Source organism: Pseudorasbora parva, chromosome 1 (assembly GCF_024679245.1).
Source record: "Pseudorasbora parva isolate DD20220531a chromosome 1, ASM2467924v1, whole genome shotgun sequence".
NCBI classification, from domain to species: Eukaryota; Metazoa; Chordata; class Actinopteri; order Cypriniformes; family Gobionidae; genus Pseudorasbora; species Pseudorasbora parva.
This window is the reverse complement of record NC_090172.1, coordinates 33460725-33486620: the sequence shown is the minus strand read 5'-3', so window position 1 is coordinate 33486620 and position 25896 is coordinate 33460725. Positions and strand designations below refer to the sequence as shown.

Genomic DNA, 25896 nt, shown 5'->3' with positions numbered 1-25896 from the left:
CATTTATTTGTTTTTCTTGTTTGTTTTAATACTTATTTTACATCACATATCTAATTTTCATTAAAAAATTTATTATAAATTTTTCTACTTATATTCATATTTCGTTTTATTTAAATTAATGAAAACAATTTTTAATAGTTTTAGCTTACAATAACGACACTGCCGCTTAGTCACATTCGACTCACTACAGAGACTGCTACGCTATTGGATGACAGGGTGTTAAACATCAGAGACTGGGGTTTGTTGGAAATGTAGAGTGTGTAGTTCTCTACTCTCAATGTCAAAGGAGGGGAGAGCCTGTGCCACACCACTGGGGCAACATTACAGTCAGAGTAAATCAGATAATGACTAAAGCTCGGTATAATGCGGGTCACAGAGACATCAACGAGATGAAGAAAGAGTGATCGGGGACAGAGAAAGGGAGAGAGATTAAAGCGGCAGCAGGGTTTTAATTAAAACGCCACAAGCAAGGGGAAAAGGCCAACACTTACGTCCTCATAGATGTCAAAAAAAGTGGCCACAACAGCCCTTGGGATGGCACTGAGGTCTGACTGTTCCCAGTGCACAAGGAACATGCGGCCCACCTCCCGACAGTTTGCGTTATTACACGGCACGTTCTCAAGCAGGAATGCCTGCTGCTGCGTGCTGTGGGTAGAGAAAGAAAGAGAGAAATTACAGTTAACGTGAGTAGATCCGAGGAACACAACGCTAAAAAGTATGCAAAGACACTGTCATGTTGAATTTAACCCTTGCTAATTAAGTTTGCAAGCATATAACAAATCACTGAACTCTGACCAATTAAAGAGCATGTCGGAGCACTGAACACTACTTCAATTACAATATTATTCGCATACATGCACACACGCACACTGCGGAGTACAGTGGAGAAGCAGAGGGCTTGATGAATAAGTGAGACTGGAAAAAAGCCTGAAACCTGTGCAGTGAACTTTTCGATCCCTAAATAAAAAAGGCAATTAAGCAGAACCTTTTCCTCCCCCTAATTCAGGGAGGTGGATCTGGGAGACGGCAGTGAATTGTGAGATGAGATGCTTTTCTGCATTGCTCAACAACCCATCTGCTTTATTCAGGAGTCTTTTTTTCATACCTTTATTTCACTGCCATTTTTCTCTGTAGTCCGATATTTACCAAGTGACACCTCTCAGAACTAATTTCAACCTGGGCATGCGTGAGGCTAAAAATAGAAATCGTATGAAGGTTTTCTTCTCTTTCTTCCTTCTGCTGTTTGTCCTTGTTTTCAGGAGATGGAGAAGCAGATGGGAAGTGCACAAAACATACATCTGAAGCAAGGTAACTACTGCCAACATATCACAAATCACATAGGCCTACTCCAGTTGAGCTACATTAAAAGACTGAGCTGCATAAACAACGTTCCAGCTTTGAAAGAAGTTGAGCTCTATCGACATACTGATTGCCACAGACAGCAATCCAATTGTCACTCAGTTATTTATAGAAATTATATATTATTTTTTCATAATATATAATGTATAAAATCTATAATACAAAGTTTGGGGTCGGTATGTTTTTAATACACACACAAGAACAACAGTAATATTGTCAAATATTATTACATTTTAAATGAACTGTTTTCTATTTTGATATATGTATATTTAAAAATGTAGTTTATTCCTGTGATGGCAAAGCTGAATTTTTTGAAACCATTATCTAGTCCTTAGTGTCACAATGATTCTAATATGCTCATTTGGTGCTCAAGAAACACTTCTTATGATCTTATATAATATTCTTAAATTATTTTTTTGTGGAAACCATGCTACTTTTTCAGGACGATGAATAGTAAATCAAAAACTGCATTTATTTGAAATAGAAATCTTTTGTAACATTATAAATGGTGATACCATTATAAATAAACCCTAATGGCCCCAAACCTTTGAATGGTAGTTCACACTGGAAAAAAAAGAAGAAAAAAAGATTGAATTGTGTACATTGTTCCCACATGAATCCATTAAGTTAAAAAAAACATCATTTGTTCATGTACCTTCAAGTTACAAGTGACTCAATTAAGTTTCACAATTAAATTGTATATTCTGACATGATTCAAGCATTCAAAATCATATATTAATTCATCCACTTCAGTTTCATATATTTACACAACTGCACTAGCTAGCTGACAAACTTATCTAGCAAAAACACACATTAGCATCTTAAATGCTAAGCATCAAAATCTGCAAAACAGTTCTGAAATTACCTGCATCAATCCACAGCATAAGCAAATACACCACTCTTCTCCACAATGGTAGCCCACTGAAATTTAAATTATTATAATAACTCCAACATAATTGAATATTAAACACTATAAAACACAATCAAGTCTCCCCCTTTCTCATCTTGCTCAAAAATACATAAAATAAGACTTTCACAAATAACATTTACACTCTCTTGATTTAGCCATATGCAAAGCATGCTGGGAACTAACAAGCCTCACCCAGTTTCAGTTAATGCAACACAAATCGTTCATGTAACAACACAAATTGATTAAGTTTGACTTCAATTTCACTTATATTTAAGTGGAATGAACACAATCAAATTAAATTAAGACAAAACTAATATAAGTAAATAAGTTAAAACATTTTTTTCCAGTGCATCTCTCTCTTTCGCCCACTCTCTATACTGTAAATGCATGCACAGAGTTACTGTATTTGAGTACAATTACAGTACAAAAAACGAGGCCTCACAGACAAAAAAAATGCACACTTGAGTAAGAAAACTAGGCGTTGAGACATAAAAAGCACACACAAATCTGTGTTAAATACAGTAATTTTTATCCACCTTAACCCGAATGATAGATAGGTCTAAATGGACCCCACTACAACCAATACTCTGTTCAATACACACCCACCGAAGGGCCTCAACATGTTCTACGACTGCAAACAATTGAAGTCATATTTAAGTTGGGCAAACTTATTTCTAAGTTTGGTTGTCTGGGATGGTTTGGCAGGTGGTGAGACTTCCTGTGTAGATTGTCTTGGTCAGTTTGGAGCGTGGTCCACTAATCTGTGCATTTCACAGCCAAGAACTCTGTGCACCTTTGCTGGCTTTGGGGGGGCTTTGCCAAAGTCAGCCAGCCAAGCAGATAGACTGTCCCCTCACAGGATTAACTGACACCCCGCTTACTTTTGCGTCGAGAACAGATGCTTTACTGAGCCTTCGCTGGCTCAACCAGCTGCCGCACACAGAAGGAAAGTTTGTGTCCTTGTATTTGGCTGTACAACTGTCATGGCTGCCAATTTAAAGACTAGTAGTTGAAATACACCAGTGAATTTGGAAAGCAAGTGTCCTCAAAGCACATAGATAGTTGTAGAGTATGTGCCCGGATTTGCGTGTGAACCAGAGTGACATTTTAGGTGTGTGCGTGTGAGTATAAACACTATGTGCCATTATGAGTGTGTGTCTGGTCACTGAGCATGCAGGCCCCACTTCCTGTCCTTTCGCTCCCTCAGTGGAGCACAGTCGTAACCGGTGGCTCGCTGTGCCAACCGCACACCCATGAGCAAACACGCGTTCCTCGCTTAATTGGGAGCTTTGGACCCGACACCATGGCAAACCCAGCAGGGAAGAGCAGGCCAGAGGCAAGCCCACAGGCTGACCTCTCCCTTTGCCTCTGTCAACCTCCTTCGGTTTTTTCTCTCTCTCTAAAGCAAAAGAGGAATTTGACTGCACCGTTTCCTCACCACTGTGCAGGCTCGGCATCAAAACGTGAATTTTTTAAGACATCAGTTATCCAGAGGACAAACAGGGTGCGAGAGAGCGAAAGACAGGCATGTTGAGAGGGACGGCAGGCAGCAGGTCTGGAGATTCTCTGAGGGGTAAGATGACAGAAGCAGAGAGATCTCATCCCCCAGGCATCTCTTCAATACCGGTCCACCCACTCTTCCAAAGGCTTCTCTCTCACTGTCTCTGTTGCCATGTGTGTTGGTCTACTACTTTTTCAATTTGCTCTCAAGGGCAAAAACAAAGCAGTCTGAAGGGTGGATGGCATTTCAATCATTCGCTACCTCTGCTCTCTCTCTCTCTCTCTCTCTCTCTCTCTCTCTGAAAATAGTATGCTCCTGAATGAGGAAGAAAAAAGTAATAGACATGCAGAAAATACTGTACATAGGAGGCTAAAAAAAAGTAATTTGAAACTTCAACCAGGTAGAAAATAGGACACAGAATTACAACTAAAAGGTATCAGTGATGCCCGCACCCGACCGACGTTTTCAACTAAACTGTCCGCAACTTGGACGACAAAAAAAAGAAAAGAAAATATTGTACCCGACCGCTTCCTGACCCACATTTTTTAAAAGTAGTAAATGCTCTTCGTAGCGTCAATTTATTCATTTATTCAGTTTCACTTTCTTAACAATGAAGATGCTGCATGTGTTTATCCATTCTAGTGCATCTCTCTCCCCCGATTTTCCCAACAAAAATCCCACCCCTCTCAGAAAATACATAAAACTGACATTAGAGTTATATGTGTTTAAAAGTAGCCTATTTAAATGGTACTATTTAAAGGGGTACTTCAGCGCTGGAAAGATTAATCTGTATTTAAACTTGGTCATTTATGTAGTAGAAATGTGAAATTATTTTTGAATTTGGTGCCTTCTAAACTGAGAAAAGACAGAAAATGTATTTTTGTCTCATGGGGATGAAAGAATACAATTCCCAGAATGCTTCGCTGCCCTGTGAGGCCATTCCCAAAGCCATTGCTACTGGATTACTGTGACTGAGTTGGAGAAGACACTACAATTAAATACTGAACGTGTCTGTTCAATATAATATGATCGAGTCGCTGTGTGAGTCTCACAGCACTAACCCTGCAGGAGTCAGATTACATTTAACGTCATAAATGAGCTGATGACCTCTTGTGATGAGGGCTGAGGTAATCGCGACCACACTCACGGCATACATTCAGAACGCGTGTTCAGTCTGGCGCGTTTTCAGTTCATGCCTTTGGAAGCTTAACTTTCATAGAAATTAATTTGAGAAGTTAAAATACTTACATTGCTTAGCACCCGAACAGTTTAAATTAATGCCTGCAGCGGCGACCTGTGCTGTGAGTGTGTGATCTCCCATCCCCCATGCGTGGGTTGAAAACGTGGAAATGGCTCCCTCTGCTAGCTGTAGTCTTTAGCCTCTGGCCAAAAATTCCAAAGATGGCGCAAATATCATCAATTTGCGTGACAGGAGTTTTTTTTTCCAGAAATAAAATGCATAAATCTCTTGTCTCAGGTGGATATGGGGGGGGGGGGGGGGGGGGGGGGAAAGCACAATCATTTGAATATACTTCAGGGTTTCTACTGATACAAAGCCATATGCTATTCGCTGAAGTAACCCTTTAAATTGTTAAATCAGTTCAGTGTGTTGGGCAATCGTCAATCGGGCATTTTGTCCCGCATCAGGAAAGGGGTTAAAAGGGCTATAAGGTGCCATTGGTGGCCTAAAACAGAAGATTAGCCTACTTAATTTTAGCTTTCCTCGCGATGTTTAGAAATAACATTGAATCAACCATCCCTGGGTTGGGGTGGTTTCTTCTCGCCTCTATGATACGACCTGCGGAGCTGAATGTGCGCTCACTTGCTGCACTTGATGCTGGAACGCAGAGGATCCTCCTTGCCAATGCATTCTATAATAAATTGTGTCTAGTACTATATAAATTACAAAGGTTTACTTGTCATTTTTATTTTAAACGACCCAACCTACCGCAACCCGAATATCATTAAAAATATTTTTGGTTGATTTGTAACCGTGGGTAAGGCACCCACTCATTTTGGAACAACCCGCTTATCACTGAAAGGTATACAAAGGAAATATAATTAAAATGAATTGACAACTATAAAAGCTTTGAAAAACGTTGCAATGCCTTTGCTATTGCTATTAACAGAACCATAGACTAAACGATTGATTGCTAGACAGAACCATAGACTGACAGATAGACAGAAGGATGGATGGATGGCACTCAGAAGTTTGAGTGAAAGAGTGATCCAGAAAGCAAACTGAACAACAGCACAACTAATCAGCTCAATCAGCTCCAACATGAGCCCATGCTAGCTGCAACCTCTCCATGGACTCAGAGTACTTCATGTAGACTGCATGAATGAACAGAAACATCATTACCACAGTACGGGAAGTGGATCAGTTTAGATGAGAGTGTCATTTAATGTGGAGAGCAACATAACCAGAAAGCATGTCTTCCCCAATCGGCTGATGTAGATATTTAGAGACCTTTCAAATGAATCCCTCCTATCTTAACGTGAAGGAAATCTTCGCTTAAATGTTTGACAGGCCTTTAAACTTTAATCGTGGATGCCTTTCCAGATGCCATTAAAAGTCTTAAAAGGAAATGGGAATACATTCCACCACGATGGATCTGATGCTGTCAGGAGTGAGATATATTGACACTTATTGACATTTATCTTCTATCTTCGCAAAATGAAGACGTCTTTTTTACTCTTAGTGGAACTGCCGCTAATCCTGACTGACAACGAGACAAGTATTTCAAAACACATGCTCATGAGATGGACGGCCATTGCCTAGCAACAGAGCCCTGTGCAGCTGCAGTAGCTATAGATTTGATTTGAGCCCGAGCTCAGCCAGGGCAAATAATTCAATGTACAAATAATTCAACTGAGAGATATATATGGTAAATAACGAGACCACTGCCTATGTGAGAAAAAAAAAATCACGTTTTATGTATTGCAGGTGTGAGCTGCACTCTGTATGAACAGTGAACCCTTACCGCAGTAAAAAAAAAAAAAACAGTTACCTCAAACTGCGGAGCATAATAGCAAACCCAATCACGTCCCAGTGTGCGTGCGTGTGTCCAGGTCTTCCCCCGTGCACCTGATGGGAGTCTTTGGCTCATCCCTCATAAAACTCAAGCACTTCTATTAAGAGGTAATGCTGCCATCATAAATAAATGTGCGACTGATGGCGTTCAATTATACATGCATTAGCTCAGCATAATGGATCTTGGTGATCTCATTCCTCTAGTCTCGCACAGCTTTCAACACTCCTGGAGACCCATGGCTGATCACTCTAACCTTTTCTCTTTTTCTGGCCCCCTCTAAGCATTGTACAGGTATACTTCACCCCAGCAGGTGGTTTTGAGAGGTAATACTGCTCGCTGAGCTGTGCAGAGGCTACCTGTGGCTTATGACATGTGTTTTTCAGGGAATAATGGCTGGGGCTGGGGACTGTTCTTCTGTTCATTTCTCACCTTATATAGGTGGGTTGGAATTCAGCCAGCATGTTCAAATAAGATGCCTTCCTCCATGATAACATTATTAAGTGCTGATTAAACATTATATAGTCATATCCTATCGAATCAAATTTTGCTACAATATTTTCCTATTTAAAACTGTGAAGCTGCTTTGAAACAATCGTCATTCTAAAAGCGCTATATAAATAAAGTTGACTTGACTATCTCACACACTTTTCAATTAAAGGGCCATTCAAATTTTCTAATTAGATTCTGATCAATTTCAGAAGGTAAATTGAAGGGATAGCTTAGATAACAATTTGAAAATTCTCCTTCATGTAAAAGATCTTCTTCATGTAGCTCCAATCCTATATGAATTTAATTTTATTTAAAGGATATTTATTACTGAAACATACTGTTTTTGAACAGTTTTTGATAGAAGCTGTTCCTGCATGACTGCCGCCTGGTGAACTAACATGCCTTGAAAGGACTAAAAGAAGCCCTGAAAAAAAGTCAAGCATGGTAACATCCGAGGTATATTCAGCTGTTCTAAATCTGACCACTTAAAGAAGCGAAACATTCGCTTTGGTGCCTGTGCAAGTCGGAGCTCTGTAGTGCAGAAGAGAGATCGAGGTGAGGAATTGGAGAGAGGCACACCGAAGCAGAGAGGTGATTAGAGCAGTTCAGAAACACACAAAGAGAAAAAGAGCGAGCGAGAGCGTTAATAAAGTCTCTCAGGAGCTTTGCAAAACCAGAACACACCTGCCGGCCCAAAAGATGGGCATCCACCTGCTGCCTGACTACAGATCAGCTCACACACCTCTACACTCCACATGTGTGCATGAAAGAGCTGGACTCCACCACATCTTATTATGAAGCTCCTCTATAGCTTAACCGCCGTGAAAAGATCCTTGATAACGATGTCAGAACGATGTTGGAAAAAATGCGATCCAGCACTTCATAATTGTAACATCTGGATCAAGTCCACTCTAATCACCAGATAAGTGTTCTTGGCAGCCCAGGTGATGGGCAGGGAAGAGCGTCAAGAGGTGGGGAGAGAGTGAGAGAGAGAGAGAGAGAGAGAGAGAGAGAGAGAGAGAGAGAGAGAGAGAGAGAGAGAGAGAGAGAGAGAGAGAGAGAGAGAGAGAGAGAGAGAGAGAGAGAGAGAGAGAGAGAGAGAGAGCGAGCGAGCAAAGGACTGGCTACTGTCTCGTCCGCGCTTGAGTTGGTGCAGCCTCACGTACATGACAAATGGATTTTCGGTGCGGCCCCTCTGGCTGTTTAGCTGTGCTTTCCTCTGCTGATTCTATTTCAATTGACAAATGAAAATAAATTTGATTTTCAACGGCGTCCTTTACATTAAAATTCATTAGGTCTGCAGTACTTAATGGAGGGGCCTCATTGGTGGGACACGGCCAATTACTTTTTTTTTAAAGAAATCCATAAAATAAGACTGAAATGAGTCAGTTTTTGGGACGAGCGTGCAATCCCTTAAGCCCATCCAAATATCTCTGCCGTAGATCAACCTATCATTCCTCTTCCCTGACAAGCTCTGGTGGGCATCCTGAGGCTGTTGATGCAGAACGTTAATTAATTTTCAGCGTAAATGGGCTGGAATGGGGAGGAGGTGGGACCATTAGCCCACGGCTTAAAAGAGGGCCTATCGAGTGGGTCATTTGCATGGCGGGAAAACGACTTTGATCTACAAAGCAAAGTGACAGGAGAGAAAGAAAGAGCTAGTTAAATACCAAGAAAGAGAAGGAACTGGGAAACACCCTGTTAATGGCCCTCTTGAGTGCTGAGGAGGGGCTGCTGGCTGTTGGTGTAGGAGCTTGGTGCATCCGACGGGATGAGGTGAGGAACAGGAGTAGCCTTCAGCAAACTCAATCATGTACGACTGCAGCCAGAGACTTCAGCATGGCAATGAGAATGTAGTTTATTTTCCTTTCTTCTATCTCAACAAACAAACCATCACAGGAACACAGTCAGTGACAAGTATAGGGTACATTTATACACCCAAACACTGTACTAACATATTTGTTTCTGTTTAGAAATCCAAATTAGTTTTGGATTTAATGCAAAAACAAAACCTCTTCTCTGCCCTTATCTTTTCACCATAATCATTCTTTATTCTCATGAGCTGTTGTTAAATGTGTGTGTCTCTTTCTCCCTCACAGACAGAGGAAAGTTGATTTAATTACAGCTAGCAGCCATTTAATTTCCGGAGGATGGTTAACTGTGCGCCAGGAGCAGAGTGCAGCTCTATGTTGCGATCTGTACCGCTTAAAAAGACTAATACAACATGAACACAATGAATAAATAATGAATGAAATGAATAGAAAAACAAAACATTTCATTCCTCTCTTAATTTGAATAAAAACATTATTTTTAAAATGATCAACAAAAAAGTGATCTAGTAAACATAAGCGCACAAGACTGCATTCAACAGGCATTTTTTAGACAACGTGATAACAGATGAGACGATGTGCCACAGGTTAGACTGACTAATTTGTAGCCATCTCATTTTGATATTAAGTGCTTCCTAAAGCTAACATGGATTATTAAAGCTTAATTTGTTCAGTAAGTAAGTATGGCAAACATTTTGGAGTTCAAAATTCTCAGCCCTCTTGCAAAAACGTTTCTAATTAGCTTTTTCTTAACCCCCCCGTTTCAGAATAACTAATTAGATTTAGACTTTTAAACCCTATTGTATTATATAATGTGTAAAATAAAATTCTCTCTCTCTCTCTCTCTCTCTCTCTCTCTCTCTCTCTCTCTCTCTCTCTCTCTCTCTCTCTCTCTCGATATAGATAGCTATATTGATGCGTTTCAGCATCATTACTCCAGTCTTCAGTGTCACATGCTCCTTCAGAAATCATTATAATAAGCAGATTTGCTGCTCAAGGAACATTTCTTATTATATTACAATATTATTATTATTATTATTTTAACCAATCTAAAACCTTGAAATGGTAGTTTATCTATATAGACTTATCAAACAGTAAATTGGAATCACTTGAGTTAAAGCTGAATGTGACCATTAGAAAGGGAAAGGTCCTGAGATGCTGGATGCGCTCCAGAAAACAACATTGTGTCCAGATGTTTTACCAGGCTAAATAACGTGCTCGCCTAACACATGAAAATGAGAGCCGATGGAGCAGTCTCACTGCTGTCTACATAATCTCACCCTCAGCTCTGAGGTCAGAGGTCATTCTCTCGCTTTTGAGGCATCCACAATGGTTAATCTCTGCATCAGCACAGAATGCTTGAGTGGAAAACGATTACACAACTTCTTAACACAGCTGTATCAGAAGGAAGTGATCACAGTGCCACTAATGATGAGATCTGAAGCAAAGTGAAAAGCTGTGGATTCATGAAAGAGCTAAAGGATTCAGATCAATGTGTTCTTACAGCAGAATGTGTGATCTAATGAGATCTATAAGGCGATGTGATTGTGTATTATTTACACGACCAGAAGTGAACAACAAAAAAAAAAACATCAATGCGAGGAGAGCCATGTGAAGATGAACAAAGCGAGTCCTCTTCTCAGCCCTCTTAAAGTGATTTCATTTGAGTCAGAGGGCTGATGACCAAGCTCTTCTGCCACTCTTCATTTCATCTGAAGCCAAACGAGCACCTGGGCAGGACACCAGAGCAGAGGAGAGCGGAATGGGAAAGGAAGTGAGTGTGTAGGAGATGGGCCAGCTATTTGACATGTAATCTGCTGATAAAGAGAAGATTGAAAAGCGTGCTTGCTTAGCTGGCTCAACAATCCTCGCTCTTGCTCTCACTCAGTCTCTCTCTCAGTCTCTCTCTCTCTCTCTCTCTCTCTCTCTCTCTCAATCAGACCAAGGGCAAAGCTGGACAAAGCAAAGCAAAGCAAAAACAAAACAAAAACAAAGCTGGAGAAGGACACAGAAGCAGCAGAGTAGGTGGAAGAAAATGAAAGAAATGGGAATGCACACTTGGTTCTTTTGAAACCGCAGTAGTCGTGCATTGACGCAATGAACACCCATAATGAATGTGTGTAAATTGTGCGAGAATGTGCCAACAGAATCAGGTCTGTGTGTAGCAAAGCCCATTTAAGGCACGTCCATTCACTCTGCAGATATCGTAACAATGCCCCAAGGCAGCTATTTTCTATGTAGTCCATACATACACATACAGCTCCTATAAACCTGAATAGGGAGAGACAGATTATGTCAAGATTATGTGTCAATAATGTATTTCAATTAAGCAATTTATGATGTAAAAGTTTTGGTACTTCAATACTCAATTCAGGACACACCACCGCTCTTTGGAGAGCGTTCGCTTGATGTTAAATGCACTCTGTGGTCAAAACGCATGTCTTGGCATAGAGAAAATTTCATGGCGAAATATTTATAGATCTGTGCAGTCTTGCAGTGTAAATGCATGTAACAGACCTGCCTTTATTTATTATGCCATTATTAATCAAATCAAAAGAAAGAATATAAGTTATACACTCAATATAATATAAGTACTGTAATCAATAGCAAACTATTTTTGCTGTGGTATAGAAAGATACTGAGAATCATGACATACTGAGCGGTATAATTTCTAAAAACGATGTCCCCTTCTACTTACACCATCTCTGGTGTCTATCTAGTTTAAAAGTGGAGAAAGAGAGATAGAGAGATCAGCTTGGTACAAAAGCTATAAAGCACTTTTCAAATCTCTCAAAATGTTGACATTGTTTCATCTGAAAAAGACACTGTACTTCACTTTTCCCTGTCCACAGTCACTTTCTCAGGAAGTGACACACTAACACAAAATGATCTCTATATATACACACACAGTGAAGGATCAAATGTGTGTGTGTGTGTCAGAGGTACAGAAGACAGTCACTGAGAGAGACTTACAGGAACATAAAGTGACTTAATCTCCTCCAGAGCTCCTTCACATCAGTGTCAGCATGTGGGTTGGACTCATATAGTCAGTGACGGACCGAGGCCTGACTTTCCCTTAAATATTACCACTCCAGCAGTGATACGTCCACGAAGAACCATGCGCTTTAGATGGAGGTATCTAATAATCTAAATAATGTTATATCCTCTTCTTCAAGACTAGGAGGGAGATGTGAATGATGATATGAGCGCCTCAGTACTTAAAACTACTCGTCTCCTACAATAGCAAATGCATTTAGTGATACAAACAGTTAGCAATGAGATTGGTTTTACTGCCTTGATTTGAGTCCACGTCCACATCCTTTAAAAGTGCATGCATAGTGGATTTGCTTTTGCATGTTTTCGACAACACAAACCAAACTCTTCGAGGTCTCCGCTACAAAAATGTTTGAGGGTGGGCATTTTCAGAATAAATTGCAAAACATTCAGATTGTAAGGAGAGGGCACAACAGAAGCTAAAAATATCATCTACACCTACACCTCATCTGCCAATTACATTCCTTTATCTTATATTGCCTAGGGAGCATATGACAGAGAGAAAGAGAGAGACTAAATGACAGGAGCCCAATGAGAAGCAGAGAGAGGCTGATGTTGTGGTCTGAAGATGAAGAGGATAAAGAGATGAGATAATACGAATTGAATGCAAACACATTTAATCCACGCTTAAGAAACATCTAGGTAAGTATAAATCTTTACACTGTCACCATATCTGCTGATGATTATTTATGGTTCATTTAAAATAAGTGTGAAGCTCTCATTTCAATGTTAAATGGTTTTGACTTTGAAAATGTTTCTGGCTGGTTGGGTAAACTCTCTCACCCACCCACTCGCTCGCTCGCTCACTCGAAGAAAGAAAAAAAAAAACACTCACCAACTCCAACACACTCTATCACCTCAGAAACCATGACAACCTTTGCTGACAAAATGGGCTGGAGCCATTTGAAAGCATTTCAGGAGAACAAGAAAAGAAACTGGCACAACATTATTCACATCTAAATCAGTCACTTATTTCTAAACGAAAAACGCCCATGCGTTCAGTGGATATCATCATGCTGCTTCTGACCTCATGAACATATACTGCCCCCTTCAGAGATCCAATAGGTCCCTATATTCAGCACAGCCAAAAAACATGCGAAAACCTGTATTTTATTGATTTGGTCCCTGCTGAACATTCAATTACACCTAATATTTGTGAAAAGGGCGATATGAAATATGTTTTATTTGTTTTGAATAGCAAAAAGCCAGGTACATACTGTGAAATTTCAGGATTGACAGCCACATTTAAATGCGAGAGTGAGTCCCTTAAATTATTTTTTCAAGTGTGTACAGAACACGACTCACCCACGAAACTGCATGATTGACACAGTGGTAACCATGGTGATGTTTTGGCGTCTTGTGTGTTAAGTCTCCGCTATTCTGACCAAAGAAATAGTACAGCAGCAAAAGACTCGCATATGTTCAACAACTTTAACTAAAGCACTGTCGATAGAGGTCGAGAATCGTGTTTTGCTTATGCTTGGCGAGACTGCTTCACAAAGCGTTGCCATGTATGCCCATTTATGGTAATCATTTTTAGGCTTTTTGTTTAAGCTTGGCTCATAAAGTGACCAAGTTTATGATGTTAATAAATTGAGCAGGTACGGGTCGCGTAGTGATATTTTGGTCTTATTTTCAGCTCAAAACATTTGGATTTATTTCAGTTTATTTTGGGCTTGTTCTTGTTTGCATTTATTCTAGCAGGATCTGGCAACATGAATGCTTGTGTCACTTTCCCTGTGATTTAAGCACATACAAAAGAGAAAAACATCTCTGATACACATTAAAATACGTCATTAACAACTAGTTGGTCATTTATGCAGACACGATGAAGTATTTTGTAAATTTTCGGGAGTTCATTTGGTTGTAGAATGCGGTTGTCACTCCCGTAAATTACTGAAGGTTGTGTGTACAGAACAGCACTAAAAGGTTAATTTAAACCAAATTTAGCTGCAGTGTGTACATGGCCAAAGTCATTCCACCAAGAGACGGGAAAGAGAAAAAGAAAAAACTAAATGAAAAAAGGCAATCATGTCCTTAATGATATAATGGCAGAAGGTGAAGTAAACAACAACAAGACCCAAGATTCATGGAAAGATGCTTCGGTCTTAAATGAGAAGGTTCATGGGAGTGTTTAGAACGATCCACGCGCAGATTTATGCAAGATAAAGTGGCCAGCTGTGAGTGGAGGAGGTTTTAACATCCAACTCATGGCTTATGAGAATCAAATCACTCTCCTTGGCATTTGAGCCATTAGAGGCCATGGTAATGACAATAGGCCGATTTGAACAAACTCTGGTGTATCTCCGAGGTCTCTAGATGCATGTTGCCTGATTACTGTTGAAGCGAGATGATGAGACTGGCTGTAGGGTGATTAGAGGAGACTATAGCAAGCGCTAAAGTATTATGACACGAGGGGAAGGTTAAGCCTCTGCTGACTTAAAGATTAGGTCGACCTACTGTATTAAGCATGAAGACTAAAGACTAAAAATAAGCAGATCATAAAAAAAAACAAAAGGGTTTTCTAGGATTCTGTGTGGCTAAACCACCTCATCCGATTCCCTGAGCCTGGACACAGATCTCCTTCCCTTCAGGATGACGTGAAGTTGTCTTTGTTTTTTCGAAAAAAGCATCTGGAGCATCTCTCATAGTCACCTGGAGGCCAGCGGCAGAGCCTCTTGTATCTTATCTCAATCAGAGAGCTGTTAATCCATCCATGCCCTTCCTGCTGTTCTCTCAGGCCTGCCTGTCCTCACTCAGGTCAGGCCAGATCGAAGATGGGCGACAAGAACCAGCTCTCTCATTTGTTGAAGCAAGCCTTTAACCTGCCATTTATTTATTGTTAACATAATAGTGAATAGTGTGATGTATGATGACATGCTATCTAAAAGATTTAAAAAAGAGAAGGTTTGATGCATGATAGACATACAGCAACACCATACAAATTATCTCCCCAGTCCACCCAGACCATTTACAGAAAGCTGCAAAAATTGGTAATTCAAAAATCGACATGGCTGTGATGGCACAACCATAAGCAAAATAAATAAATCAGAATGAAACATGGACAGAAAGAGAGTAAAATAAGATTATGTAAAACTAAATTGCTTTTTGTGCAAGAAACCTTCACCAATATTATAAATAAAGTGTAAAAAAAAAAAAAGGGCAGAAAAGTATCCAAATTCTTGCCTTATCAGTATCATCCAAGAAATCCACCAACTGAAAGTTCAAATTCTTTCAAGGAGAAAAAAATGGAAGGAAAACGCACTGCGGGAACTGTAGCAGTATCTAAAAGATCCCATTTGGATAATGGAAAAGTAATAAAGGTTGAGTTTCAGCCTTGGTTTGTTTCTTAGGAAGTGCAAAATGCAATAAGCAAATCTTTTTGTGGTTTAGGAATGTAATTTAAAAGTTTCATGGTGATGAGAGTTTTTACTTTCAACACAGAAAACCTAGTTTCTTTCTTTACCATTCAATAATGATAAAAAAATCATTTTCTTTCTATAAACCAAACCAACTCAGTGATTTATATTTCAACATAGAAGTCATTAGGCCGTCCATAGGCGGATCATAACGCTATACAAGTACTAGACAGATTTCCTTGAGTAACTGTTTGGCAAAGCCTCTGTTGTGTGAAGCAGGGCAGGGCCAAGAGTCGTGGGAGTGGAGTGGTTTTCGCTCTTTGGAAACAGTTATTTAGTATCTTTTGAGATCTAGATCATTGTAAATATACAAAAAAGAAAATCACAGAATTTGGTGTATCCATCTCAAGATGATGTATCTTGTATGTATGATGTATCAGCAAATCTAGTGTCTGCTGGATAAATGTTTGTGATTTACAACTGAGATACGATTTGTTTCCATCTAAAACCCAAAATGTGTATAAATCACACCTCTACCCGAGTACAACAAGGGTGACTGTTTGCATTATAAAACCACTTAAAAATGTCATGACTCTATTCATGGACTTATTTTCTTCCCAGCACTACCATTATCATCAGTATCTAAACTTTAATAAGATCCCATGTAACTAGTACACATTATTTCACTGGAAGTTCTTTTTCTCTTACTCAAACAATCATTTGTTTGATTACATTTGCTCCTACTTGAGTAATTATTGATATAAATAAAAACATTACATGTCCTTGAGGGCAGATTGTGGCTACTCTACCCAGCACTGATGCTGACTCACCTGCCGATGCTGGTGTTACGGAGGATGACGAGGGCATCAGGAAAGCCATCCAGGTTATAGTCTCCTAAATGCAGGGTGATGGGAATTTGCAGTTCTCCCAAATTGGAACTCTCTTGAGGAGGCACAAAGCCCCACACAGAATCCTTCCTCCTGAAGTCCGTCAACACCGGCACCCACTGGAGCTGCAAAGGAAGACAATTCAGTCACATGAGCTGATAGGCGTTAGATCACTACTAATGTACAAGCAAAGAAAAATATAATTTAAAACATACATAAATTTGCGCAAGTGTCAATAAAATCTCAAAGCCACAGTCAAAAGTCAACATAACTTTCTGAGAAAAGCATATAATAGCAAACCTGAATGTACCTTTAATTGACTTAAATATAGATTAAGGTATCTTTAAAAAAAATATATATATATTAAACAGAATATGAAAAGAAATGAAGTTAATTATATGCACTCCAGAGTGGCTATGTTTACATACAAATGTGCCAATTTAATTAATGCACAATATTGGAATATCACATAACATAACATTTGTGAATAAAGCAGTGTTTCCATCCACTGAGTCGAAGAGAACAAAATCGCCACTTACTAAAAAACTGGTGTTAAATATCTTAAAAAAATGTAGAAGCCACTGTATAAATAATTTTATATCTAATAAAAGACTTGCGTCTTAGAGTGTGCAGGCGATGCACAGTAAAGATGTTATCTTGCTTTTGGAGGCAGATTCTTGCTGTTAGAGAACGCAGTCATGTATATACTGAACAACTTTGACGATAGTCTTTGCTCAGGCATTTCAGAACAAACAAAACAACTTTTCAGATGCCGTGAAAAACGATAAATCCTCTAGTTATTCCAGTTATGCAGACTTAAACGAGCACATACGTTTTTGATCTGCATTTTCAGAATACGCATAAAAATAGTTGCATGGAAAAATAGCTATTGAAATGTGGACCTTGACATGACTACTATATGAAGTATTTCACAGAAAGTACAAAATTAAATTGGTTTTAAAATACGCATTACTGCACATTAGATGCAAAACTTACTTTTGAACAAAATTCAAAAAAGATAATGAAAGTTAATGCTACACTAAAAAAATGCTGGGTTAAAAACAACCTAAGTTGGATTGAAAATGGACAAACCAAGAAATTGGGTTGTTTGAACCCAGTAAATAGACCCATTCAAACAAACCAATTTCTGGGTTAGTCCATTTTTAACCCAACTTGGGTTGTTTTTAACCAAGCATTCTTTAGAGTGTAATACATAAGACTGGAAGTCCAAAGTTCTTCTAATTTTATAAAACAGCAAAATATGACCACATGAAATGACCTTATAAAATGTACTATGTTATAATGAATTTGTCAGAGCATGATCTTTTACGTAAGCGGGTCAGTTTAAGAGTGTCACTTATTTAAACCAGTGTCTGATGTGTGCCACGTTTAACAGGTCATGCGAACATCCTTGCAAAAACATAAAATAAAAAAGCAAAGAAGGGCTTGAGGCAGAATACGACATTATGGTCCTCTCGCTCTCCGGAATCGGTCATTTGCACGTGTGTGGGGGTTGCACAAGCACAGATGCTACTGGCCTTACTCACTCATGAATGTAAAACAGAGAGCCAGGTGCATCTCTGCATGTTTGCATCCACGGGGATGGAGGCACAGAGAAAGAGAGATTGCTAGAGATATGGGAGGGGGGATGGATACAAAGTATTAAAGAGAGTAGGCAAGCGAAAAAAGGCAGATCATTCTGTAATGGCTGCTAATGAGGTTTTCTTCATCCTTGGCACACAATCAGAATCAGCAATGATGAAGATCAGGCGAGACAGAGCAGGTCTGATTTGTTTATATGTACAAACTATTTTGTATTTGTTCACAAATAATATCTTTAAAGCTAATGTTGCTATTATCTTGAAAACATGAACTAACTGATGTTAGTCTCCACTACGCTGAAAAGGAAAGTAGAAGTCTAACTCGTGACTCATGGTGTGCACTGTAGGCCTAGCTGCCTCATTATAAGCAAATGTGAGAGTCCTGCAATGTTTGTTTATATTGCAGCACTATTCTCCCGCTAAGCATTTGACAGGCTATCTAAGACTATTTCTGAGCATATCTATAAATATTTGACATGCCATTCATACTGTTAAAAATAACAATAACAAAATTTGTAAACAGCTGAAAACTTAATAGACAAATTTCAAACAATTAAAGACATGCAACAATAACCAACGTTTAATCCGTTAGTGATGTAAAAATAAATAAACATTTAAGATACAACCCCATTTCCAAAAAAGTTGAGACATTTTGTAAAATGCAATAAAATCAAGAATCTGTGATTTGTTAAAGGTGCATTGTGTAATGTTTATGAGATTGACAGAAATGCAATATAATATATAACTGTATATTTGTATACATGTGTATATATATATATATATATATATATATTACATAATGAACCGGTTTTTATTACCTTAGAATGAACCATTTCTATATCCATACACCGTGGGTCCCCTTACAGTTTAATCTCTATTTTGTGCCACCATGTTTCTACAGTAGCGGAAAAACGGAAAAACAGTTCTACAGAGCACTATCTACTCTATGCTGTCTCAAAAGATGACATCTTTGTCCTGTATGGGCCACTGTAGCTTCTCTACGCACTTCAAAAGGGAGGGGATAGCGGTTGCCATTTTGCAACCTCACCACTAGATGCTGTTAATTCCTTTTTTACCTTTATTTAACTGAAAAAAGTTAAAAGAAAATATTTTCAATGTTTCATTGAAACAATTCAATGGATGGCTGCAAACCACTCAAAAAAGGTTGAAGACCTGAGGCATGTTTACAACTGCGTCACATCACTTTTCCTTTTAATTACACTTTTGAATCATTTGGGAATCGAGGATAATTGTTGCAGTTTTGTGAGAGGAATTTTTGCCCATTCTCGACTGATAGAAGACAGTTGCTCAACATTGGTTTTAATTCTCCTCTTCATGATGTGCCATACAGTTTCAATAAGTGAGATCTGGACTGTAGGCAGGTCAGTCAAGCATATCCCTTCTACTGTGCAGTGTCTAAGAAACCACTCTGTTGTAGCATATGTTGAATGAGGCCTGGCATTGTCTTGCTTCCCATGAAAGATCTCATCTTGATGCCATTAAATGTATCCGTACAATCCCAATATATACACCTTAACGTCGATGGTACCTTCACACATTTGCAAATCACCCATACATCGATGGACCTCATTGCACGGCAGATGGTTTGCTTTTGCATCAGCCGCTGATGAAAGTCTAAATGGTTCCTTTGTCTTTGGCACTGAGAACTCAATGTCCGTTTTTCTTAAAAACATGCTGAAACGTGGACTCATTTTACCACAGCACACATGTCCATTATCTTTTGAGATTATCTTATCCATCTGAAATGAGATCGGGCCCAGAAAACTCGGCGGTATCTCTGTAAAGAATGGATGGCTTTCTCATAACAGAGATTCAATAATTTTTTTGACCAGGTGAAAAAGACATACTATTAAATGTATTAAAAATGCATTTTAGTATATTTGTATTGTACTTAAAACACACTCAAGTAAAAAAAAATTTCCATTTAATAGTATGTATTTTTTCACCTGGGGATGCAGTGCAGACTGTTAAGTGATAGCGGTTTTCCAAAGTCAAAGCCAATATGGCTATATTTAACACAGGAGCAAGATGGTTTCTCATGCAGTGCCGTCTCAGGGCTCGATGGTCCCACAATTAACAGGGGTTTCTTGCCTTGCCCTACATGAACTGAGATTTCTCTGGATTCCCTGAATCTTCTCACAATATTATGTATGGTAGATGGTGTAATTAATACCTAAATACTTGCCCATCTTGTATTGAGAAAAGCAAGTTTTTGTTGTTCAATTCTCTCATGAAATTCGGCACAGAGTGGTGAGACTAATTTTTTCTTGCAAAAACTGAACCTTTGGCAGATGTTCCTTTTATACCTAAACTCGATACACTCTTCTATTACCACCTGCTAATTGTGGACTTTCAAAACATTTTAACTTGGATTTTCTGTAATCTTTTTCACTTTAATTCTGCTCTGTCCCAGCCCTTTTGGTGTGTGTTGCAGCCATCATAATCTTTTACAAAATACAATTCATTTTGCAAGTGAAAACGTTTTTGTACTTTTGTCAGTTAAATAAAGGTTCAAAAGAATTAACTAAATCCCACATTCTTGATTTGCGTTTTACAAAATGCCCCAACTTCTGGAACTAGGGTTGTACAAAACAACTCATTTTTAAAATGCTAGAGAGTAGAGATGGAGTCAGACCTCAACCCTCATCACAGGTCCCAAGTAAGCAGTTCTAACTGATGGGCTGTTAAAATAGGTTATGATATGTTATGACAGCTTATGGGCACACTTACTGACGACTCATCATAACTAAGAGTAAATACAGACAGGGTTTTAAATTGAACATGCTTCTAAACTAGGGTTATTATGGTGGAGCACCTTTAATACCAATTCAAATACAACAAATGACCCTTATAAAAGACACTGAGTGGGTGTACATGCTGGTACGTGTTGGGGCACAATAAAATGCATGCACAGATTCAGCTCTGTTCTGTATGTGAGAGCCATCTCAAAGTCCTTCACTCCCGTTCTACTATTATAAGCTCCACAATAGGAAACAGAACCATCTCTCTCTCACACACTCTCAAGAACCCACTCACAGGGAATGGCTTTAACTCCCAGCCGAATTCCTCTGAATTGAAGACTCTTTTCATTCAACATAGTAATGATTATGCAAACAGTCATTGCCCTTGTGGCCATCTACAATCGGCTTCCATCACTATGTGTCTGCTTGTGTAAATTGACTTATATCAGTGCTGACTGCCAGCTAATGCCAAGCCTTATTGATTTATTAGGGAGGGTAGATGGAAATCACAAAGCTGTGGGCTGACATTGTGGTGAACACATAACAGGTCTACTCAAGAACCCCTAGCTGATAGCTATAGTCAATTTGATTTCAGTCAAATTTTTGCAAGCAATTTGTCTGTAGACCAATACATAAAAAACTTAAAGGGTTAGTTCACCAAAAATTAAATTGATGTTATTAATGACTCTAATGTCGTTCCACACACGTAAGATCTCCGTTCATCTTTGGAACACAGTTCAAGATATTTTATGATTTGGATCATGAACCAATACGCTGATTCATAACCATTTGAATCTTTATTTGAGGATTGAAAACAAACCAGGAAAAGAAGACAATGCTGAATAAAGTCGTAGTTTTTGTGATTTTTGGACCAAAATGTATTTTCGATGCTTCAAGAGATTCTAATTAACCAACTGATGTCACATATGGACTACTTTGATGATGTTTTTATTCCCTTTCTGGACATGGACAGTATAGTGTGCATACACTTGCATATGCTCTGGGACTAAATATAAAATATCTTAAACTGTGTTCCGAAGATGAACTTCGGGGTCTTAACTTGAGGTCTTAAGGGTGTGGAATGACATTAGGGTGAGTCATTGATTACATAAATTTAATTTTTGGGTGAAATCATTTTTCAAGGTAAATTCACTTTCTGACAGTAGGTCGCGCTTTAAAGAAACAAAGCGCTGCAACACATTCCATTTCAGTTTTTTTTTTTTTTATTCACTATGGCATTTATCAAATAACCAAATACACGATTACAGATAAAAAAAGAGCTTCTTTCGAATTCATCTTCTATTCACTGTCGTTTCTAAAATGGTCAGTTTGTGAGCGCCAACAAGTAACAGCAGTGGCTCTGTGCATGTGATAAATTGTAAATGGACTGCATTTATATAGCACTTTCAACAGACCCATGGCCACCAAAGCACTTTACATATTGCCTCACATTCATTCACTAATTCATACACCGACGGTGGTGTCAGCCATGCAAGGTCCCATCCAGCTTGTCGAGAGCAGCTGGGGTTAGGTGTCTTGCTCATGGACACCTCGACAATTGGTCAGGTGAAACCGGATTATGGATGCACCAACCTTCCGGTTTGTAGACCACCTACATGAACCACTGAGCCACTGCCGCCCCAGTGCTGAATTTGATGAAAATCTATAGATCTTTAGATCGCAAAAAATTCTGTCGCATTGACGACATGGAAATGTTTGTGTCCGTCTGCACAGACGTATTGACAGCCGCTCGTTCAAAATGTTTATGAATTTTCACAGCGAACATTCGTCTTGGAGTGAGCAAGCCTATAAAGGGTTAAGGGAAAGCAAGAGAGAAAAATACCAAACATAAAAGACTAAGAGATGATTGAGCCAGTAACGCTATCAAGCATTAGATGGTGAGACATGTCCTGCTTTCAGATGAAAGACAGCGGCTTGCGTATGCCAAACTTGGCATGCAGATTATAAGCCTGAATATGAGCAGGTTTGATCTACATTGAAAACATCCTTCCAAAGTCTAAAAATAACCTGAACCAGCTGCCGTGGAGAATAGGTGTTGGCGGCATTAGCTGCTGGCCAGTGAAGACTGTTGGCGGCAAACCAGCCTGGCATCGTCGACCTGTACCATTTCGCAAAGAGCATAGCACACATCATTACGCTAGATGTGGCGGCATCCCTTGACTGTAATGTTGACGGAAGAATGGAGGAGGCCGGCAGGGCCACACAGAGAGGGATGTAAAAAGCACCGTGTAGAATTCACGAAGGAAAAGCCTGACTGGATGTGACTGGCAAAATATCCTGCTTATCAGCAGCTTTTTAGAATAATGCAAACAGGTTTAAGTCAATAATTCAAGGCTCGTAAACAGATTATATTTTAAGCCGACATACAACGGAAGAGTATTTCCCCACCATCTGGACTCTCTGACAGGTCAGTGAGGGTTCCGGATACTCCTCTGGCAGGTGCCTAGAGAGCCTGTGTACGCCGCTCATTGTTTAAAAGGATGCGAGAGCTCATCTGAGAATCAGTCAGGCCTTTCTAACGCAGACTCTGCACATTTATCATCCTGCTCGTGGTTAATGTCTACCTGACAGTTCACTGAGGCAGACCAGGTGAACACGAGGCATGACTCATACAAAAAGATGCTATTGTAAGTCTAAGACGACGACTGACATCCCAGAGTGTGTGTGATGGACGAGAGGAGCAATTAGAAAGCCCGAAAATGAAAAGAAACAGGGTGGAATGGGAAATTTGTGGTGTACGTGCGATGGGACGGGCCCTGTTGCTGTTCACAGAGAGGAAAGAGGTAAGTCTCTGCTAGAATTAGCCTCCCATCCAGCTATCCGCTGCTCTACTGATTAACCCAATCAACCCGAACTGGCGACCGAACACGAACACGAACACGAACACACACACACGCACACACCTTAAGTCCAATCAGACAGAAATGAGATGAAAGCTAATCAGTGTCATCCAGGATAATGAGACACTCTGTAATTAACCAACTACCACAGAAAACACAGCAATTTCTCCTTTGGCTTCCTGCTTTAAGATGTTTATCCGCTGAACACAGCTGGGAAGGACCTGCAGAAATGCAAAAAGCCATGAGCACCTAGAAACTAAGGATGATGGGATATCTCAGCACCAGCGATTACTTCTGCTTTATAGTTTTATTCTGCTCGTTCATGACACACATGACAGTTTGTCATGTTATGAGTCTCTTACATCATTTGAAGTGTCTCATTTGTGAAAAAGACGGCTTGAGCCCCGCAAACACCATGCGACCGAACAGCCGATATGTCAGCAAATTAGTCTATATCATTGTTGCCAAAGTGACAGAGAGGGGAAAAGAGAGGGAATGATCTCTTTAATGCAAAAAGCCATGATAGCCTTTCCTTAGCAAAGTAATGGGACATCTTAGATAGAGGAGACGTTGTGTACGGAATACAAATGGCCCATTTTCTTCCCTCCCTCATATCAGTCGGAGAGACATCATCACGTTCGCACATTGCCAAGACTCCATCCCTGTGGCTTTGTTTACTAAAGCGCAAAAAGTCCCTGTTTTAGCCGAGCTATGCTTTCCACCACTCCCACATCCCAGCTGTGACGCTTCATTAGGCCAAGAAATTAAAATCAGAGCTCGCCGGCGGGAAGACACCAGACGAGGTGCCATTACATCAATAGGTGCCACTGACAGATGATATGAAAGTGCGACATCTAATGAACTGCCATCTTTGTGACACTCCGGGAGAAAAAAGAAGAAAGCTTCATTGCGCATTGCATTAAGGGGAACACATACCATTCCGCCCTGCATGCGAAACAGAATCTACAACAGACGGCCTCTTCATTAGCCTCCCTAGAGGAGAGAAGCACAATTTGTAATGAAATGTGTTACAAGAATCAGGAGACGGGCATGTCAGATCAGAGGTGTTGATGGCAGAAAAGGTGGGGGAGGGTACAGGGCAGGCTGTTATTACGTCTGAAGAGAAAAGACTAGACACGGCACCTGCAAGAGTGTCCAGGACTGAAGGTCACCTGCAGGCAATGATTCATTTGTAAATGATGAGGGCTGCAACAAGGACTGGTGGTGGATCTGGCCGGTTTGGGAGACGGTGTTTAGCATCCTTTTGACGATTCAAGAAACCGATGTGACAAAAATACATCGCTTGCTGTGGACAAAGCATTGTTGATGATTTTGGTGGGAGGAATCTAGCTCATGTTGCAATGTCGGCTCGCAGTATTGCAACATGTTGACATCATTACTATATAGCGAAACTCAGTTTCCTAATAATTAGCATTATGGTCATTTGCATGAAGGTGTCAATCAAATTATTTTAATCATGTTTATATTACACTACCATTCAAACATTTGAGGTCAGTGAGATAAAAAAAGAAGAAATTAACTTTTATTCAGCAAGAATTCATTAAATTGATCATAATTAAGTGTAAAGACATTTATAAAGGTTGAAATTTCGATTACAATTTCTGTTTCAAATAAATGCTGTATAAATAAACACTTGTAAACTGTAATAATAAAAAAAAACATTATATTTATCAAAGGATTCTGAAAAAAAATCATGGTTTTCACAAAAAGATTAAGCTGCACAACTGTTTTCAAAATTTGTAATAAGATGAATTGTTTCTTGAGGACCAAATCAGCATATTCACATGATATAAAATAGCAAAATATAAAATAGTTATACAGTTATAAGTGTAATATTTCACAATATTAAAATGTTCCTGTATTTTTGATGAAATAATTGCAGCCTTGGTGAGTTTTGTAACTTCTTACGAAAAAAATTAAATAATAATTCACTCACTCATGTCAAACCTGTATGACTTTCTTATTTCTTTTCTGTGGCACATGAAAGAATATACTTACAAATTAATATTGTGTTTCATAGGAGAAAATAAGTCATACAGGCTGGAAACGACAATGTACGGGTGATTAAATTTAATTGGTTGGTGGGCTTATTAAATATATATATATAAAGTTATATTTAGTTGAATATATACATATTCAGTTTTTTTGTCTCTGTAAATTATTATTGTGACAAACTGGCAAGAAATGTCAGTATTACACAGCCAAGAGTTATGCTCAAAAACATAAAT

The 25896-nt window shown here is 39.2% G+C and overlaps 1 protein-coding gene across 1 annotated transcript in view; it reads right to left on the bottom strand.

Moving 5' to 3' along the window:
- The window catches only part of itfg1 (integrin alpha FG-GAP repeat containing 1), a 159344-nt gene that overhangs the window by 53220 nt on the left and 80228 nt on the right, over positions 1-25896 (bottom strand). Inside the window, exons 10-11 of the mRNA XM_067438070.1 lie at positions 16367-16548; positions 492-645 (exon numbers count right to left, since the gene is read on the bottom strand). Coding sequence (XP_067294171.1) covers positions 492-645; positions 16367-16548 — 336 coding nt within the window. The remainder of the gene's footprint in view (positions 1-491; positions 646-16366; positions 16549-25896) is intronic.